The sequence below is a fragment of the Protopterus annectens genome, chromosome 5.part0, assembly GCF_019279795.1.
Source record: "Protopterus annectens isolate FY-2018-M chromosome 5.part0, PAN1.0, whole genome shotgun sequence".
NCBI classification, from domain to species: Eukaryota; Metazoa; Chordata; order Ceratodontiformes; family Protopteridae; genus Protopterus; species Protopterus annectens.
The window spans coordinates 765,337,891-765,358,276 of record NC_056735.1 but is presented as its reverse complement, the minus strand read 5'-3'; the positions used below and the strand labels follow the sequence as shown (position 1 = coordinate 765,358,276).

The 20,386-nt window shown below is 42.9% G+C and overlaps 1 protein-coding gene across 3 annotated transcripts in view; it reads right to left on the bottom strand.

The window, feature by feature from the left end:
• Positions 1-20,386, bottom strand: part of CUL5 (cullin 5) — a 2,346,971-nt gene that overhangs the window by 1,483,884 nt on the left and 842,701 nt on the right. For all 3 annotated transcript variants that reach the window (XM_044072614.1, XM_044072615.1, XM_044072616.1), the window contains exons 6-7: positions 13,466-13,611; positions 13,303-13,383 (exon numbers count right to left, since the gene is read on the bottom strand). In XM_044072614.1, the coding sequence (XP_043928549.1) occupies positions 13,303-13,383; positions 13,466-13,611 (227 nt within the window). The remainder of the gene's footprint in view (positions 1-13,302; positions 13,384-13,465; positions 13,612-20,386) is intronic.

Here is a 20,386-nt window from a genome sequence, read left to right as displayed (position 1 = left end):
AGAAGATCAGGACAGATCTGACTTAACAGAAACCCAGTCTCAGAATGAGTAAGAATCCTCTCTCTGAAGAATATCAATGCCAGTCAGCTAGGCAAGGTTCCTCAGGGATCCGTACATGCAAAAGAAGGACTGGTGCCAAATGCAGACCCTGTTGGATCCAATGTCAAGACCAAAACTAAGCAATCTAAGATTGAAGCATCCAAAGGAAGGAAAGGCATCAAAAGCCTAAGAGCTGATCTGGATCCTAGGTAGTCAGCCACAAAGCTTTGGCTCAGAGATGCACTCTGTTCCAAAGGAGCTGGAGTCGAGAAAGTCAAGGATGGAGTCAATGTCTGAGGTGGCAGAGCTTTTGGCAGAGAGAATGGGAAAGAAAAAGGCACATTCAGACCTGTGGGCCCCAGTATCAAAGGATGGGCAGAAGCAGAAACAGTTAAAGCTGGAAGTGAAGGCAAGGGAATCTCTAGCCTCAGAGCCAAGGAAAAGGCGATGATCCCGAGGTCCATCTGGACCTTTAAGAAGGTATGCATAAGCTGCTACAACTCAAGAGTCCATGACACTTCTGGCAGACTCAGGTGAAGCCATAAAAGACAGTTTGGAAGATTTTAGAAAATGCAAGACCGGACTCTCAGTGAGAGGCCTGGATCGGACTTTGGTGCGTCTCCACTGAAAATACTGGAGTACGAGTTATGGGCAGGAAGGAAGAGTGAAGCCTGTCTAAGGTAGGAACCACCAGAAAGAAGGGACTCTGAATACTCAAATTCATTGAGCCAGAAGACTCTGAGCCCAGAGTCCAAATGGTAGCAGATCAGTACCAATGGCACATCTAATGGCAGAACTGGAAGAACCAAAGACCTCCGGATCTACTGATTCAGCTGACCTTCCAACAAGGAAGAGGAACATTCTGCTCCTCTCTCTCCCTCTTTTTTAGTCTCTCATACACACATACAAAGACACAAACACACAGACACATTTCCTTTCTCCTGAATTTTTAGTGGGGGAGAGAGAAGGGACAGACAATGATGTGGATACAGGCAGCAAAAGACGCTTCAGGACTAACATAGCCCTTTGATCTGCAAGGAAAGGCTCTGGGCCCAAAGGCAGAGCACACCTGACACTAAGAGTCTAGGTAGGACACTCCTAAACAGCATACACAGTTATCCTGCATATCTCGGGGAAGGAATTTGTGCCTACACGTCACACTTTTTTGAAGCCCAAAAGAGAACTGGCAGACTAGCTAATCATAATTCTGACAAAGTTCTAAAAGAGGCAGTGAAAAAGTTAGAAAATTACTTAAAAAGTACTTATCCAAAAATGGAACTTTGGTGATCACACCTGAAAGCAACAGCGGTAAACATGATCAGAGAAGAATCAGCGAGGGCAGTGCAATATGAGACAACAAACAAAACTTTGGAGCTAAAGTGTTGCAAATGCCAGCCTCAACTCCGAGTACAGCAACCCACAAGTTGAGATGAGTTTCTCAAACTATCTGCCTTTTTGGGAAGTGAAGATTGACTATCATAATTGTTACAGTTAGCATTAAATACATCCCCAGGGCTGCCTCTAAAAGAGGTACAGGAGTGGAATGAGACATATCTACTTGTAACATATCATAACCGCCTCAGTTCAGGGGGAATATCTGTCTGTTCCAGGAAAGCAACTCTTATCTTGGCTACAGACTTGAGGAAAAGAAAATTCTTCCAAAGGAGACTGTGAGGCATACCTCTCAACCTCTTAGAGCAAGAAATCTGGACACAGCTATAAATAATGGGGGACAAAGGCTCCAAAATAGGGACACTTTTTAAATATTGTTCTTACAAACTTAGAAAGTTGATAAAAATAACAGGATTTGTATGAACATGAATTTTCTCAAGGCAATGATTAGCCAGAAAAGCACAACTTTATGAGAAACAGACCAAACATATGAATCAAAACTCTGTATAGCTGAGAGGTATGCAGTGAGGACCAAGCTTCCTCTGAATCCGATATCTGGCCTTGGAAATCTGCAGGAAAACCCTATGTCAGAATCTTCTGACATGTCTTCCCCAGGAATATCTCTGCTGACATCTTTTTCAGGTAAGAATTTCTGAGCACCAGAATTAACAGCCTGTAGCAAATTCCTAGCTATGGTAAGAAACTCTTATTTTCTAATAGACGCCATGTTTTCAGATGAGCACTGTTTAACCTTTTGCCTTTTTTTTTTCCTTTCAGGTACAGCTGAAGTCCATCTTGGGGAAGGTACTTTTGCTCCATCAAGAGGTCACTTTCACTGGCTACATCGATCAACATTTCATGGAATGCCTCTTTCCTCAGAAGAGACTGTTCTCTCATGCTCAGATCGAACACTGGAACAGCCAGACAGGAAGTGGCTGACCCCCAGTTCATGGTGGCTCAAAGGTACACCAGACAAAGTCAGACAGGTGAGTGAAGGAGAGGTCCTAGGAATGAATGGCTACCAGAGAGTTATCATCATCAGCTGAGACGCTGACAGAGGACATGGAGTTGGCAAGGACTCTGCCAAGTTCTTTTTTCTTTCTAGGTACAGCAGGAGATGGACCAGCTGGAGCAGGGTTAAGTATTCATGCTGTGACTGCGGAGGATGCCTCAAATATGGTAATGAGTCGGTTGGAAAGCAGGTTGTCAGTGTTCACAAGCAGCACACTTCCACTTATTCACATACACAGTCCCCTCAAATACAGTAACATAAAAGCAGCACATAAAATTTCTGTCAGAAAACCTCTGTTCCAAAGTCAGTCTGACAGAAAAAAAAAACATGTCGGGAAAGTCATTGCACAGTAAACTTGAGCACTAGTATATCCCGTAATAGTTCCTGTCAGAAAGATGCACTTACTGACACTACACTTTCTAAAAAAAATATAAATCAAGTAAAAAGATAGTATATTATCAGAAGAGTTCCTTACTTTTCTCTGCCAACATAAGTAGTTGTCTAATAAGAGAATTGCTGCAAACTTTTGCTAGATGAAACAAAATCTCTAGTAGATCAACAAACATAATATAGCTATGACTACCAAGTGTAAGAAATAGATTTCTGCACAATTTATATATACCCACATACACAAACAAGCACGTAATAGATACGTGAACACATATACGTAAAACAGCTGCATAAACGCTGCACATTAAGAACTACTACATTTGACACTGCTAGCCCACTGTAAAAAGATACTAAGCCAGCAATGCCAACAGTACAAGGAAGATGATTCAACTTTTATAATAAATAAAGGAATTTTAGGTACAACAGAAATCTCTGGGGGGGGGGGGGTGCACATCTTCAAATCCTCTGAATGGGCAGTTGTGCTCTACCACACCCATTACTTAATGGATCGACTCCAAGGTAGCACCAACTTGAAGGAAAGGAAATACTTAGTACTCCTAGAAAGAAAAACAAAGCATTCCCTTTACTTACAAGGACCGCATAATATATGAAATGCACATAAGCAGAACCATCAGTGGGGAACAAATGCACTATCCGGCCACATAGCTATGACCCCACGCAGAATACTGTATGCAGTTCCTGGGACATCATCATCAGAACAAAGAAAAAGGCAGAACCAGTTCTGAGGAGGGCAACAGAATAATGCACTATCTGCAAGACAACCCATGTAAAGAGCACCCAATCAGCTTTGTCTGCAGAGTGAAACAAGAAAGCAGAAAGAGGGAAAGGAATAGCACAGTTGTGTACCTACCATAAATGTAGATGTTCGAGTGCATTCACTGTTGCAGTCATTACACTTGGGTTATCCTGCTGGCAAGCTACCTGCAGTCGGCCTGAATTCAAAAGTCCTGGTCCAGCGTCGGTTGCTGTTGCCGCTTCCCTGACGTCAGAGTGCCAGGGGTATAAAAGATGCAGCCAACGCCATTTTCTTCAGTCTTTCTTGCCCTAGATGTCAGGTGCCCCCAAAAGGGTAGATTATAAAAACATTGCTAATAAAAGCAAGCACTAACATACACAATACCTTCATCTACAAGCAAATACACAACATAGGTTGTATAGGATAGAGAAGTACAGAGAAGTCCCAGCAAAGAAGGGGGTACGGTGGGTGGGTAACCTGGACTGCAACAGTGAATACACTCTAACATCTACATTTATGGTAGGTACACAACTGTACTATGTTCATCGTGTTTCACTATTGCAGTCATTACACTTGGGTTGAATCCCAAAGCTGAGGTAGGGCGGCTGGGTCTAAATAGCATTAGGAGTGGCTATAAGGCCCTGCAGAACTGCAGTGGCAAAGCCTGCTCTGGATTTAGAGTAAAGAGGTAAGTGGTAGTGCTTGGTAAAAGTGTGCACTGAAGTCCAAGTTGCAGCCTCCAAAATATCCTTGGTTGGTACTCCTCTGAGGAAGGTTGCTGAGGTGGCTGCTGCCATGGTAGAATGTGGTCTAATGCCCTTAGGCACTGATTTGCCATGTTGTGAATAGCAGAAACAAATGCAGTGACCTATCCATTTTGAAAAAGTCTGCTTTGAGATAGCCTTTCCTTCTGATCCTGCAGCATATGCCACTAAAAGCTGCTCAGTCTTTCTGAAAACTTTAGTTTTGTCCAAGTAGAAGCGTAGCTGTCTGTTTATGTCCAAAGAATGCAGAAGTCTCTCCCCTTTATTCTGTGGGTTTGGATAAAAAGTAGGCAAACGAATGGTTTAAGAGCCACACTGGACACTACATTAGGCATAAATGTTGGGTTTGTCCTTAGAGAAACCCTGTCCAGATGGAAGATAATAAAAGGTTCCACAGCCATTAACGCCTGTAACTCTGAGACTCTTCTTGCTGAAGTTATTGCTAGGAGCAGAGCTATTTTCCATGATAAGAATTTTATCTCAGCTGTATTAGCTGGCTCAAAAGGAGGCAGTGTGAGTTTTTCCAAGACAAAATTGAGGTCCCATGCAGGTATTGGTGCTCTCCTTGGAGGTCTTATGTTTTTGGCCCCCCTGAGGAACTGCCTAAGCAATGGATGTGAACAAACTGGTGGTTCTGTATTGTAATGAGCTGAAATGGCAGAGGCATGGATCTTAATTGATGAGAAGGATAGGCCTTTGTCCAGCATCTCAGACAGATATTGTAAAATCTGAGGAATATCTGGTACAAGCGTGTCAATTCCTTGCGCCTGGTTCCAAGCACAGAATCTCTTCCATTTTTCTGCATAAGATTTCCTGGTGCTGGGCCTCCTGGCCTCCAAAATAACATCCATACCCGCTTTAGAGAGAGGTGTATTCTGAACGGTTACACTATCTGCCATGCAGCTAGATTTAGGGTTCTGATTGGCTGTGCAGGATTTGATTGTTTTGTTGGGTCAGCAAATGAGGAATTTGAGGCAATGTCCAGGCTGGGCCTTGAGACAAGCTCCTTAGGATTGGGTACCAGTGTTGGCGTGGCCAGTCTGGGGCAATTAGTATCATTTGTGGCTTCTCTTGTCTGACCTTTAGGAGTACCTTTGGGAGGAGAGGCAGTGGAGGAAAGGCATATACTGTAAAGTTGTTCCAGCTGAATGACAAGGCATCCAGTTTCCATGCTTGTTCGTGATGAGTCCTTGTGCAGAATCTCTGTAGTTGGCAGTTGTGAGGGGAGGCAAAAAGATCAATGTCTGGGCATCCCCATTTTCCTTGTTATCATGCTGAAAATTTGTGGATCTAGTTTCCACTCGTGTGGATCCATGAGGTTTCTGCTTAGTTCGTCTGCCAGAGCATTTGTTTTTCCTGGCAAGAATTCTGCTTGCAGGTGTACTTGATAGGTCAATGCTGTGTTCCACAAAATCATGGCTTGTCTGCAGAGGGGGGGTAGGAATGTGTGCCCCCCTACTTGTTTATGTACCACATAACTGTGGTGTTGTCTGTCTTTATCAGCAGCTGTCCTGGAAGAAGTAGGTCCTTGAAGGCTGTCAGGGCATTTTGTACAGCTAGCATCTCTTTTTGATTTATGTGAAGATGCCTTTGGCTTGGGGGCCATGTGCCCTGAATACATTTTCCTGCCATGTGGGCCCCCCAGGCATAATCTGACGCATCTGTTGTTAGTGTTTGCCTGGCTGTGAGTAAAGTGAATGGCTGTCCCTTGTTGTGGTGACAGGCCTGTGCCCACCATCGAAACTCCTGTTGCAGGCAGGGAATGAGTGAAATTAATGATTCCAGACTGTGGCAATGTTGAGTCCAACAGTTTTTAGATACCATTGTAGTTTCCTCATATGCAGTCTTGCATATGGAATTAGCAGAATGCAGGAGGCCATGTAGCCCAGAGCCTGCAAAATTTTTCTTGCAGATAACTGGGTCTTTGTTGCCATGCTTTCAAAGTACGAAGTCAGTTGCCTTTGTTTGTCTGGCGTGAGATAAGCCATCTGGGCAGTTGTATTTAAGCTTGCACCCAGGAATATTATTTTATTTTATTTATTTATTTTACATTTGTTTACCGGGTTAGTCCAACTGGATACATATCCCTTTTCAGCAGAGACCCGGGGAGAAAAGCTCCACAGTACAACAGGTATTAAGTTACATTTCAAAAAAGGCAACATAACATGGTAAGATATAAAATGTTTCAACATAACAGTTGCATGAAAGTTGAGGGAAAAAAGAGAAAAGCATATACATAATTGAGACAAGGTTTAGGTTTGACATTTAACAATTTCATAATAACATGGTAAGGTAGTACGAAGTAGAGATATAACAGTAGCAAAAATGTTCCAGGCAAAAAGGAAAACATATACTTAAGTGAGACAGGGTTTAGGTTTGAGTTACATGTGTACAGTTTATAGATTTTCTAGTATGAAGAGACATCATGTTAAAAATTAGCTATAACTTAAGTAATTCATATGATAAGTAGATTAATAAAAACATATGCTCTTAGGACATTATCAACGCTGATATTATAGGCTCTATATGTCGGTGAAGAAATATCGAGTAATATGCTCGTGGAAGTTCATAGCTAGGGGTGTTACAGTGAGGAGATCCTGTACTATAGTTTAGGACAGCAGTAGTAAAGAAGAGAGAGAAAAAAGGCATGATAGTATGGGTAGTATTGGTGTTTTTAGGATTAGTCAGGTTTGGTACAGGAACATAGCCAATGCTCTTTTAGGAAAGATTTGAGGTTGCTTTTGAACTTACTCAGGGAGGTAGTTAGCCTTAGGTCACTGGGAAGAGAGTTCCATAGTTTTCCAATGGAATTGGCGTAAAGAGCATCCCCACCCAAGTTATTAGTTTTGATTGTTTGTATTAGTTCACTGTTGGAGGATCTAAGGCAGCTGAGATTAGAATAGGGGATGAACAGTTTGTTTAAAGAGGGGGTTTTATGTGGTTCCTTGATAATTTTAAATGCTTCAGTAAGTTGATTAAGTTTAAGAAGATTTGGGAGTTCTAACCAGGCTAGTTTTTTAGGTTTAGACAGTGATGAGTATGGTATGGTTCTCCTGTTACAATTTGGCAATATGATTATAAGTCTTAGAGAGTTTATTGAGCTCAGCTTTATTAAGGAAGGAGAATACCGGGGAGGCATACAGTAGGGTGGAGAGAAGATGTATGCGTGCAATGGTTAGTTTCGTAGTAGGGGTTAGAAAGTTTTAATTCTATACATAGAGCCTAGTTTTTGTTTACATTTTAATAGTTTGGCTAATGTGCAGGTCAAATTTGAGCTTGTGATCTATAGTTACTCCAAGTAGTTTGGCATTAGTGTCTGGCTCTATGATGGTACCATTTGTTGACTGAACTCGGAAGGTCGTATTATTAGTAAGTGTAGGGTGTTGTGCTAAGGAAGAGGCTGAGGTGGGGAAAATTAGTAGTAGCTTAGTTTTTGTTGGATTCAAGATAAGTTTCTTCTCAATAAACCATGTTTCTATTGCAGCAAAGCAGTTTTGGGTAATTACTTGGAGATTATGGAGGAGGCGCCGGAGCAGATCAGGGTGGAGTCATCTGCATATTGAATGCATGTTGAATTGGGGATTACTGTATAAAGATCATTTATAAATACAGAAAATGAAGGGGACCAAGTATAGACCCTTGGGGAACTCCTATGGTGTTTGGTAGTAATTGAGATAGCTTGCTTTGCCACTGGACAGCTTGTTGTCTCCCTGACAGGTAGTCTTCAAACCAGCTAAGGGCTGAGTAGTCAAGGTGAAATGTTTTCAGGGTATGGAGCAGTGCTTGGTGATTAACCATATCAAAAGCTTTTGATAAGTCCAGAAAGAGCGCAGAGGTAATCAGTTTATTATTACGGTTACAGTTGACTGAGTCAACAAAGGAGAGAAGGGCAGTGGTTGTACTGTGATGTGGGCGAAAGCCATGTTGGGTGTTAGACAAAAGATTATTTATGGTTAGATGGTGGAGGAGTTGCTTATGAACACATCTTTCCAAAATTTTTGCTATCGGGGACATTATTGCTATAGGTCTAAAATTGGATATTTCCATGGAGGCACCGCCCTTGTGAAGTGGGGTGACATATGATATCTTCCACATTGTGGGGATTTTAGACTCAGTAATACTTCTATTTATCAGAATGGAGATAGGATAGGCTATAACCTCTGATGCTATTTGTAGGTATTCAGCTGGGAGTCGATCGGCTGATAAGCTGGATGGTTTAAGTTTCTTTAATAGGGAGCAAATATAGGAGGTTGAGATTGGTTGAAGATAAAAGGCAGGTGGAGATTGACCAGCTGAGTTGGCTGTGAGGGGGGTAGGATTAGTAGAGGAAGGTGAGAAGGAAGGTAACTTGCCGGCTAGGGACTGGATGGTCTCAGTAAAAAATGAGTTAAACTTATTGGCTACTTCATCTGGGTCTTTACCAGTAAGTTTAGAAGGGGTAGGAGTAGAGGGTTTCCCAGAGTGAAGAAGGTTATTAAAACCAGCCCAAAACTTTTTAGGGTTATTCTGATGTTTATCCTGTAGGTGGCAATAATAGTTTTTTTTATCTTGGATGATATGTGACTTAGTAATATTCCTTAGTTGCTGGAATTTAGTACGATCTAAGGGCAGTTTCGTGGATCGCCACTTTTCCCAAGCTTGGTCTCTAAGCTTAATTTTTGATTTAGTTTCCTTAGTTAGCCATGGTGCTATGCGAATTTTTGATCTTATAAGGCGGTTTGGTGCATGGGAGTCCAGTATTTTTAGAAATGTGTCGTTAAAATAACCCACACTCTCATCTAGGGGAAGTGTCTTAAGGCTTGACCAGTTACAGGATTTAAGTTCGTCTAGGAAAAGTTCTGGAAGAAATTTTTTCTTATTTCTAATTAGTCTATATAAAGGAGGTCTTGTTAAAACCATTTTGTCCTTCCTTATATATGTGATTAGGTGGTCGCTGAGATCATTGGGGAGGGTTCCTGTGGTATAGTTATTAGTATCTTTGTTGGTAAGAATCCAGTCGATGGTGCTTTCTTTTTGCTTAGTATTACCAATTCTTGTAGGGGAAGTAATGTGTTGGGAAAATCCATATAGGTTAATGGGTGGGGGATTAATTTGGTCAGTGAATTGTGCCCAGTCTATGTTGACGTCTCCCAGTATAATGGTCTCTTGGGGGTAGTTTATGGTTAACCAGTTTAGGGTTACTTCCAAGGTTTCTAAGTTTTTCCCTGGGGGAATGTAAACTACAATGAGATTAATGGTCTTATGTTTATTAAGGCATATTTGTAGGGCAATTAGCTCCATGTTATCGACCTTAGGGGGTTGTATTGGGTTCAATATGATATTCAGAGTATTTCTGAACATTACCGCTATCCTATCTCTTGAGAGGGTAGTTTCCTCATATGCAGTCTTGCATATGGAATTAGCAGAATGCAGGAGGCCATGTAGCCCAGAGCCTGCAGAATTTTTCTTGCAGATAACTGGGTCTTTGTTGCCATGCTTTCAAAGTACGAAGTCAGTTGCCTTTGTTTGTCTGGCATGAGATAAGCCATCTGGGCGGTTGTATTTAAGCTTGCACCCAGGAATATTATCTCTTGAGAGGGTACTCGTTTTGATTTCTTTTCGTTTACTGTGTACCCTAGGCAAATTAGTAATCTTTTTACAAACGCCAGATGCTTTAGTAGAATGTCTTTGGTCTCTGCTTGAATAAGGCAGTCGTCCAAGTAGGGTTATATATTTGAATTCCTCTTTGTCTGCAAAATGCAATTACTGGTGCCAGGCATTTTGTGAAGACCCAGGGCGCAGTAGATAAGCCAAAGGGCAGTGCAGAAAATTGGTAGTGCATTGAGCCAGCTATGAATCTGAGGTATCTTCTGCAAGATTGTCTGATTGGGACATGCAGGTATGCCTCTTTGAGGTCCAAAGTTACAAGCCAAGCCTTCTTTCCCAGCATGGGCAGAAGCTGTTGTAGAGTCAACATTTTGAATTTTGGTACGTCCAGAAAAGTATTTAGAATAGACATGTCCAGAACTGGTCTCCATGCTTTGTCCTTTCTTGGTACTAAGAAAAGTCTTGAATAAAATCCTTGTCCCTGCCCCTGTTGTGGCACTGGCTGAATGGCCCTCATGTCCATGAGAGATGTTACTTGTTTCTGTGCCTCTGCCCATTGATTGTGTGGCAGGTCTGGCATACCTTTTGCCTTTGGAAGGGTGTGAAAGTGGAACCTGTAGCCCTGAGAAACTATGTTTAGGACCCATTTGTCCTGTGCGACCGTGTGCCAATTTTGTGAAAAAAAGTGCTAGCTTTCCCCCTAAGGGTGCTGCCAAGAGAGAAATGCTTGGCATTGGCAGAAGGAAGTCATTGGGACTGTTTCCTATATGGCTGTGATTTGTCTTCTCCGCTTTTGGAGGTAGAAGCACCCCATTATTTGGGCCTGTATGAGCCCTGGGGCTGTTGCCTGCCTCTAGGGCGTCTGTATCGGCCTCTTTGTGGCCTGTCTGACACTGGAAAGGACCAATTCCTAGAAGGCCAGTTCCTGCTAAATCTGGGTGGCTGTACCTGTAAGAAATCCTTCACTGTCTGCATAGATTTAGCTTTATCCTCCATTTTCTTCAACACCTCTTCTGCCTTAACACCAAACAAAGTATCATGCTGTAATGGAGCATCCACTAATTTTGCTTTAACATGATCAGGCAGAGTCTGTTCCTTCAACCAAGCATGCCTTCTAATAACAAAACCTGTTACAGCGGCCCTACAAGATCCCTCCAGTGAATCATAACCACATCGCAAAGTATGTTTTCCCACTTGTTCAGCTACATGCAATAAATCCTGCAATTCTTTGTTCTCAGAACATTCAGAATTTGTCAACATTTTCTGTTTTAACAAAGACATTAAGTATTGCTGATATTTGAGCATATGAAACTGACAATTTAAAGCCCTTACAGCCAAGGTAGCAGAAGTGTAGACTTTTTTCCCCCATCTGTCCAGTGCCCTAGAATCTCTGAGGGGACAGGGTTTTTAGCAGTAGCAGCCTTGACCCCTTTGGGACCCTGAGAAATAGTTTCTGGGTCAGCAGCAGGGTTTTTATATAGAAATTTATGAGAATCTGGAACCCTCTAGTATCTGTCCAGCTTAACAGGTGCAGGAGGTAAAGAGTCAGGAGACAGGCCGGACTCTGAAAATACATCATCTACAACAGGTGGAATTGCAAGATGTCTGTGCTGAGGTAGTAGAAGAAAGTCTCTAAGCCTTTTCTTAGAAACTGAATAATCTTGGCTCTCCCAGTGGAAATGCTCCCTCATGGTATGCAGGGTTTCCCCAAATGAGTAATCCTCAGGAGGAGAAGCTGAAGGAAAAGATTCTTCAGCATCAGAATCCTCATAGGGAGGAATAGAGTATCCCTGTTCTGAAGAGGAGTCCGAGGAAATGGAAACCTGATCAGAGGAATCCTATTCAGTATCTTGCCTAGGCCCTCTTATCAGGAGGGGGATGGGAACCCCTGATCAAAGTAATTAAGTCTTTGGCCATTTTGAGCATCTGTTTCATAGGCATAGAAGTCTGTCCTAGAGAATGCTGTACTTGTTTCTTTGTCTTTAAAACTGTTTTAGACTTTGTCTTGGATGCTGAAGTAGCCTTGATATAAAGCTGTGTAGGTCTGAAGACACCCTCAGAAGCCGATGTCTGCTCAGCGGCTTCGGACTCATCTGAGGGATTAGTTTCTGAAGGGTCAATACCTTGAGTTTCCATAGGCCTAGTTGTCTCCACGTGGGAGTCGGAGGTGGCCTGTGGCTCTGAGGTAGTGGGTGTCAGGGGCTGCGAAAGCGCTTCACTGAGCACCGGCGACTGGCCTAGAAGAGACTTTGTCATCGGTTTTGGACCTCGGATGCCTGTCCTTTTCTTTCTCCTTGCGCTTTTTATGAATTCCGGTCGGTTGTTCCGACGGCATTATATAGTTAAACTTTCGGCCAAAGTAATGAAAAGCAAAATCGTACCGACGCTTAATAGTGCGTTGATTAAATCTAGCACAAAACTGCCAACTAGCAACGTCGTGGTCAGGGCCTAGGCAAGGAATACAGTAAGAATGAAAATCCTTATGAGGTATTTGCTTCCCACAAGAAATACAATTATTAACTTTTTCTGACATCGGTCTGGAGCAAGAAAAAAGTTTCCACAACGGGGTACTTAGCTTTATAGAAGACTTCGGATCTGAAATTCAATTTCGAAAATCTCAGGAGTCGGCCGACCGGCACTTGCGAACTGCTTTTTTTCCGGGCACTGTGTGGCAAGAAAGACTGAAGAAAATGGAGTCGGCTGCATCTTTTATACCCCTGGCACTCTGACGTCAGGGAAGAGGCGACAGCAACCGACGCCGGACCAGGACTTTGGAATTCAGGCCGATTGCGGGTAGCCTGCCAGCAGGATAACCCAAGTGCAATGACTGCAACAGTGAAACACGATGAACATCCACAACGTCCCAATGGGTACTAGATTAAAAATAGATGTTAGGATAAAGGTTTACAAGGTAAATGTACAAGCTGGGCAGCTCAATGGGCAGTGGCTGGATGAAATATAGTAAATGCAAGATGATTAAAAACCGTAATGAAACTTGAAAATGTGTGGAGGATGTCAGGGTATTCTTATTGGAGAACACAAAAACAAATAAATAAATAAGCTTCTGCTTAAATACATTTAATCAGCTTGTCCAGAGGGCATGAAGACAGACTAGGTGGACTATGCATTTCTATCATTTCCAATAGTCAAATTCTGTGTTTCTATTACTCAGTACAACTGTGAAGGAATAACAGAATAACCACAGTACTTTTTAACAATGTACACAATTGAACTACTACTCAGAAGGCTGTTAAATCAATTTCATTTAGCATTTTATGAATCAAAATGTAAACAATGGCTACATTTTTACAGGTGAAAACAACCTGTTCAGCGATAACCAATAACTTTTTAAAAATACTTACGGCCTGTACAGAATTACATTCTCGTCTCGTCTCCAAATAGCGGACTGCCCTCTTTTCTTCCTCTTTCAGTTTAGCATCTGCCTGTTATAAAATAATTCTTATCAATGGTCTTAAAACCAACTGTACTCTGCTTTATTTCACCATGTAATATTCTGAAACTTACATATTTCATATAATTTTGGACGCCATTTTGCTGTAAATAAGAAGGTGCTTGCGTTCTATAGAATCTCTCTGTTGAATCCAAATAAGCTTTTTCAAAATTATCTCGATAAATCTGAAGTTTGTCTTCAGGGTTTGAACAAAGATTTACTGCAAACAAAACAAAAAAAAAAAAAAAAACAGAGTATAAGGTTACAATGCACAGTCTCACTGCATTTTCAAGGGCAAGAGAGTAAGCTTATTCTTCAGAACTGCTTAACAACGGGGAAAATGAAATAAAAATAAATAAATCAATAAAAACTTTAGGAGTCCATACAACCTAAGCAAATCTTTTTCTCCCCACAAGTTTGCAGGGAAGTCTGTAAATATATAAGCACTGTTTAAACTATATACAATTACAATTAACCACATTTGTATAATACAGTACATTATATAAGGCAACCTAGTGGAGAAAAGGGATAAAGCTATAACTACTGCCTGCATGATCCAAATATGAATAGCAGCTAGGATGACTGACAGTGTGGGTACAGAGGTTGAACATATCCCGTAGCTGTTGTTTGGTGACTTCCAGTCAGCTGTACCAGCCATTCTGCTGCCAAGGAACAGAAGTCGCAGGGCAGTAAAAGCAGAAGCAAATATGCAGAGGGGTGTGCACTGTGGTTGCCCAAGCCAATGACCATAGCTCCTGTCCTACACAGAAAGAAGTGCACATAACTGGATATGAAGGGAGCACTAGAAGTCCCTTCAGTGATGCAGGTGTGCATGTTACAAACAGGGGAGAACTTATAGCCCCTACTATAAAAATGATCTTGTTGCCGAGATGTTGGCAAGAGCAAAAGTGTTCCTGCTGTCTGCTGGATGACTGCTGCTCACACAGGCTCATGCCCAGGTGGGTCTGAGGACAGTTCTTACCACCAGGAGTATTTGGGCCACTTGGGAGGCTCAATGGTCAGTAGGCAGAAAAAGAGAATTAACTGTATATAAAATATGAAAAATTAGCTGCAAAAACAATAACTGCCATTTCCACTTTCCTTGATGAATTCAGTAAAAAGTACAGTTGTGTACACTTACATAAATGTAGATGTAAGAGTGTATTCACTGTTGCAGTCATCACATTTGGGTTATCTGCTTGCAGTAGCCCTCAGTCAGCCTGATTATCAAAGTCTTGGGTTCTGCGTCAGTTGCTGTCTCATCTTCCACAACGTCAGGTAGTCGGGGGTATACTATAAAGCATGCAGCCAACGTCATTACATCAGTTTTTCTTGCCCCAGATGTCAGGTGCCCCCATAATGGGAAGCAATTAAATATATATACAAGGTTACACCTCCAACAAAAAAGCAAATACACCAAAAAGCTTTAAGCATAGTAAAAAGGAATAGAGGTATAGCCAAAAGAAGTCAGGGGGCTGGAGGGAGGTTAACCAGTACTGCAACAGTGAATACACTCAAACATCTACATTTATGGTAAGTGTACACAACTGTACTATGTTCTTCGTGTTTCACAGTTGCAGTAATCACATTTGGGTAGATTCCCAAAGCTAAGGATGGGAGGAGGAAATTAGCATTAGGACCAGCTATAAGGCCCTGCAAGACTGCAGTGGCAAAGCCAGCTCTGGATTTAGAGAAAATTGGCAAATGGTAATGCTTGGTGAAAGTATGTACAGAACTCCAAGTAGCAGCTTCTAGTACGCCTCTGGTAGGGGCACCTCTGAGAAAGGATGTAGAGGTAGATGCAGCCCTGGTTGAATGTGATCTTATCCCCTGTGGGATAGGTTTTCCATGGTGCTTATAGCAGAAATGAATGCAATAACCTATCCATTTAGAAATGGTTTGCTTTGAAATGGCCTTCCCCCTCTGCCCCTGCAGCAAATGCCGCCAGCAGCTGTTCATATTTCCCGAGAGATTTAGTCCTGTCCAAGTAAAATCTAAGTTGTCTGTGCAAATCTAAGGAGTGCAGTATATGTTCCCCTTTGTTCTGTGGATTAGAAAAGAAGGTTGGCAAATGAATGGACTGATCAAGAGCCACACTGGATACTACACTGGGCATGAAGGAGGGATTGATCCTGAGGGACACCCTGTCTGCATGAAAGATGATGAAAGGCTCCACTGCCATAAGGGCCTATAATTCAGACACCCTTCTTGCTGAAGTAATGGCTAAAAGGAAAGCTGTTTTCCAAGAAAGGAATTTCAACTCTGCATTTGCAGCTGGCTCAAAAGGCGGTAGAGTGAGTTTTTCCAATACAAAGTTAAGGTCCCAGGCTGGAGATGGGGCTCTCCAGGGTGGTCTTAAGTTTTTGGAACCTCTGAGAAACTGCTTGAGCAGTGGATGGGAGAAGAGGGGTGGTTCTGTGTTGTAATGCGTTGAAATGGCTGAGGCATGAATTTTGATGGAGGAAAAGGAAAGGCCCTTGTGAAGCATCTCAGTTAAGTATTGAAGGATCTGAGGTAAATTGGGCGCTCCTGTGCCCATCCCCGGAGTTTGGTTCCAGGAACAGAATCTTTTCCATTTTTCAGCATAAGATTTTCTAGTACTAGGCCTCCTTGCCTCCAGAATGACATCCAACACTTGCTTACTGAGGGATGGTAACGGAGGGATCAGGTAATTAGCCAGGCTGCCAGGTTCAGGGTTTGATGCTGAGGGTGCAGAATCTGGCCCTCCTGCTGGGACAGCAGGTAGGGGTCTGAGGCAGGTGCCAGCAGTGACGCACTGCACAAGAGGGGGTGCCAGTGTTGGCGTGTCCAGTCTGGTACAATCAGTATCATCCTTGGTTTGTCCGGTTTGATCTTTAGTAGTACCTTGTTGAGGAGAGGCAGAGGAGGAAAGGTATAAACTGATAGATTTTTCCAGGTGAAGGACAGGGCATCCACTTTCCAAGCTTGTTTGTGGGGAGTCCTTGTGCAGAATTTGTCCAAATGGTAGTTCTGTGAGGAGGCAAAAAGGTCTATCTCTGGGCTCCCTCATTTGTTTATCAACATGTTGAATGTCTTTGGTTCCAGTTTCCACTCGTGTGGGTCCATGAGATTTCTGCTTATTTCTTATGCCAGTGTATTTAACTTTCCTGGCAGGAACTGAGCCTGTAGGTGCACTTGGTAGCTCAGGGCTGTGTTCCACAGAGCCATGGCTAGTCTGCAGAGAGGGTATGAGTGGGTTCCCCCCTGCTTGTTTATGTACCACATAACAATGGTGTTGTCCGTCTTTACCATTAATTGTCATGGAAGAATGTGGTCCTTGAAGGCTGTCAGAGCATTCTGTACAGCTAACATTTCTTTTTGATTGATATGCAGGTGCATTTGACTTGGGTTCCATTTGCTCTGAATGCACTTCCCTGCCCAATGAGCCCCCCATGCATAGTCTGATGTGTCTGTTGTTAGGGTTTGGGCGGCAGGGGGTAGAGTGAATGGCAGTCCCTTGTTTTGGTGGCAGGCCTCTGCCCACCAAAAGAACTAACTATAGGCAAGGTATGATAGGAATCATTGCTTCTAGATTCTGAGACTGTTGACACCATAGGCTTTTTAGATACCATTATAGTTTCCTCATATGCAGTCTTGCATATGGAATTAGGAGAATGCAGGAAGCCATGAACCTCAAGGCTTGCAGTATTTGTCTTGCAGATAGCAGGGTCTTTGTGACCATTAGTTTGAAGTAAGCTGTCAAATGAACTTGTTTCTCTGGCGTGAGGAAAGCCATCTGGGAAGTTGTGTTCAAGTTTGCTCCCACGAATACAATTTGTTGGCAGGGTACAAGATGTGATTTCTTTTCGTTTATGGTGTACCCCAGAGAAGTTAGCACCTTTTGTATAAATGCCAGATGATTCAACAGTATGTCCTGGCTTTCTGCCTGAATAAGACAATCGTCCAGGTATGGGTATATTTGAATATTTCTTTGCCTGCAAAATGCAATAACTGGAGCTAGGCACTTTGTGAATACCCTGGGCGCAGTAGATAAGCCAAAGGGCAGTGCAGAGAACTGAAGTGCATGAAGCCTGCTTTGAAGCGTAGGTATCTTCTGTAAGATTCCCTGATTAGGATGTGCAGGTAGGTTTCCTTTAAATCCAGTGTTTCCAACCAGGATTCCTTGCCTAGCACAGGAAGCAACTGGTGAAGAGTTAGCATCTTGAATTTTGGGATCACCAAAAAAGTGTTCAGGATAGAGATCCAGGATAGGATGCCAGTTGTCATCTTTTCTGGGCACCAGGAAAAGTCTTGAATAGAAACCTCTTCTGGGACAGTTTGAATAGCCCTTATACTTAAGAGAGAGAACTTGCTTTTAAGCCTCTGTCCACTGATTTGGGGGTAAATCTGGCCAACTGTTTGGGGTTGGTAAAGTGCGGAAGTGGAATCTGCATCCTTGGGAAACTATATTTAAAACCCATTTGTCCTGGGGGTAATGAGTTCCCAGTTTTTTGCCTGCAGATATCTTTCCCCCTAAAGGAGCAGTCATTTGAGAATGGCTTGGAAGTTTTAAAGCTAAGGCACTGAGACAGTTTACCATAGGTGGGAGTCTTACTACTCCCTGCTTTGGAAGTGGGAGCTTAGCCCTGTGCATACCTTGGGACTGAAGCATGGGTGTTCTGCTGGTTCTGGGTTTGGACTGAAGGCCTGGAAGAGGCAGGAAATGACCAATTCTTAGAGGGCCAATGCCTACTAAATCTTGGAGGCTCTACTTACAAGAAATCTTTAACAGTTTGCATTGATTTAGCTTTTTCCTCCATCTTTTTAAGTACTTCTTCTGCTTTGTTGCCAAACAGGAAGTCCTGGTTTAAGGGAGCATCCAGCAATTTAGCTTTAACATGATCTGGCAAAGATTGCTCCTTAAGCCCAGCATGCCTTCTAAGTACAGACCCAGTGACAGCAGCCCTGCAAGATGCCTCTAGTGAATCAAAACCACATTGCAAAGTATGCTTTCCAACTTATTCAGCAGAATGCATTAAATCCTGTAAATCCTTATTTTCAGCAGAGTCAGGAATCAACATCATTTTCTGTTGAAACAATCCAATAATATGTTGCTGATACTTTAACATATGAAACTGGAAGTTTAAGGCCCTAATGGCCAAGGTTGCAGAAGTGTACACCTTCTTACCTCATCTATCCAGCACCCTGGAATCTCTATCAGAGGGGGTAGGATTTTTCGCAGTAGTAGACTTAATGCCCTTGGGTCCCTGTGAAGTGGTTTCAGGATCCGCAGTAGGATTTTTAAAGAGGAACTTGTGAGAGTCAGGAACCCTGTAATATCTATCTGGTTTTCTGGGAGCAGAAGGTAAGGAGTCAGGGGCCAAGCTAGATTCCGAAAAGGCATCAACAACAATGTCCAGTACAGGGGGGGAATAGCTAAAGGCCTGTGTTGGGGCAGGAGTAAGAAATCCCTAAGCCTCTTTTTAGAATCAGAGTAATCCTGGCTTTCCCAGCGAAAATGTTCCCTAAGAGTATGCAAGGTTTCACCAAAAGAGAAATCCTCTTGAGGGGAAGAAGAGGGAATAGAGTCCTCTGCATCAGAATCCTCATAGGTAGATAAGGGTAAATCCTGGTCATCAGAGGAAACAAACTTCAGAATCCTGATCAGAAGAATCATAATCAAATTCAGTGCTAGGTCTCTTAGAGGGGAAAGGTTGGTTTCCCCTGATTAAAGTAATAAGGTCTTCAGCCATTCTTATCATTTGTTTTTTAGGAATATAGGCCTGACCACGTGGTCTGGGTGTTGGTTTTCTAGGCATGGATCGAGTTTTAGGCCTTGACGAAGAAGATGGCGTCGGTTTAATATGCAAGTCAGTAGGCCTGAATACACCCTCCGAAGTCGGTGCCTGCACAATGGCTCCTGACCCATCCAAGGTAGAGACATCCGCAGATTCCACAGTTGAAGCACCTCGCGGCATACCGCACTCCAAATGGGTCTCAGTAGAGGCCAGCGAATCTGAAGTAGCGGGTATCAGGGGCTGCGAAAGCGCCTCACTGAGTACCGGCGAACTGCCGACTAGCTTAGAAGAGTCGTTGGCAGTTTTGGACCTAGGAGACCTGCCTCAGTCTTTATCTTTGCGTTTTTTCGGAAAGTCGGTAGTCGGGTGGCTTACCGAAGCCATATCTGGGTAATTGAACTGAGTAAAAATATTTCGAAGCACAAATATACAGAAGACGAATAGTTCGTTGTTTAAATAAGGCACAAAACCGACAGCAAGGTACGGCGTGGTCAGGGCCTAGGCAAGGAATACAGTACGAAAAAAAATCTTTATGAGGTATTTGCTTTCCACAAGTTATTGACTTTTACTGACATCGGTTTAGAGCAAGAAAAAGTTTCCCCAATGGGGTACTTAGCTTTAGTTGAAGACTTCAGTTCTGAAACTCGAAAATGAAAATTTCAGGAGTCGGCCGACCGGCACTTGCGAACTTGCTTCTGCTTCGGGCACCGCACAGCAAAAAAGACTGATGTAATGGCATCTGCTGCATGCTTTATACCCCTAACTACCTGACGTCATGGAAGATGAGACAGCAACCACCACAGGACCCAAGACTTTGATAATCAGGCCGACTGAGGGCTACTGCAAGCAGATAACCCAAATGTGATGACTGCAACAGTGAAACAGAAGAAAGTACAGTTTTGTACCTACCATAAATGTAGATGTTCGAGTGGTTATGCTGCTGCAGTCATCACACTTGGGTTATCTGCCGTCAGGCGGTCCCGCAGTCGGCCTGAATTCCAAAGCCTTGGTCTGGCGTCGGTTGTCGCTTCTTCCCTGACGTCAGTGCGGCAGGGGTATAAAAGAGGCAGCCGATGCCATTTTCTTCAGTTTTTCTTGCCCCAGATGCCAGGTGCCCCCAAACTAAGAAGGCAAAATAAGAAGCTTGCAAAACATACACTTTTTAGGTACCATTGTAGTTTTCTCATATGTAGCCTTGCATATGCAATTAGTTGAATGCAGGTTGCCATGTGCCCC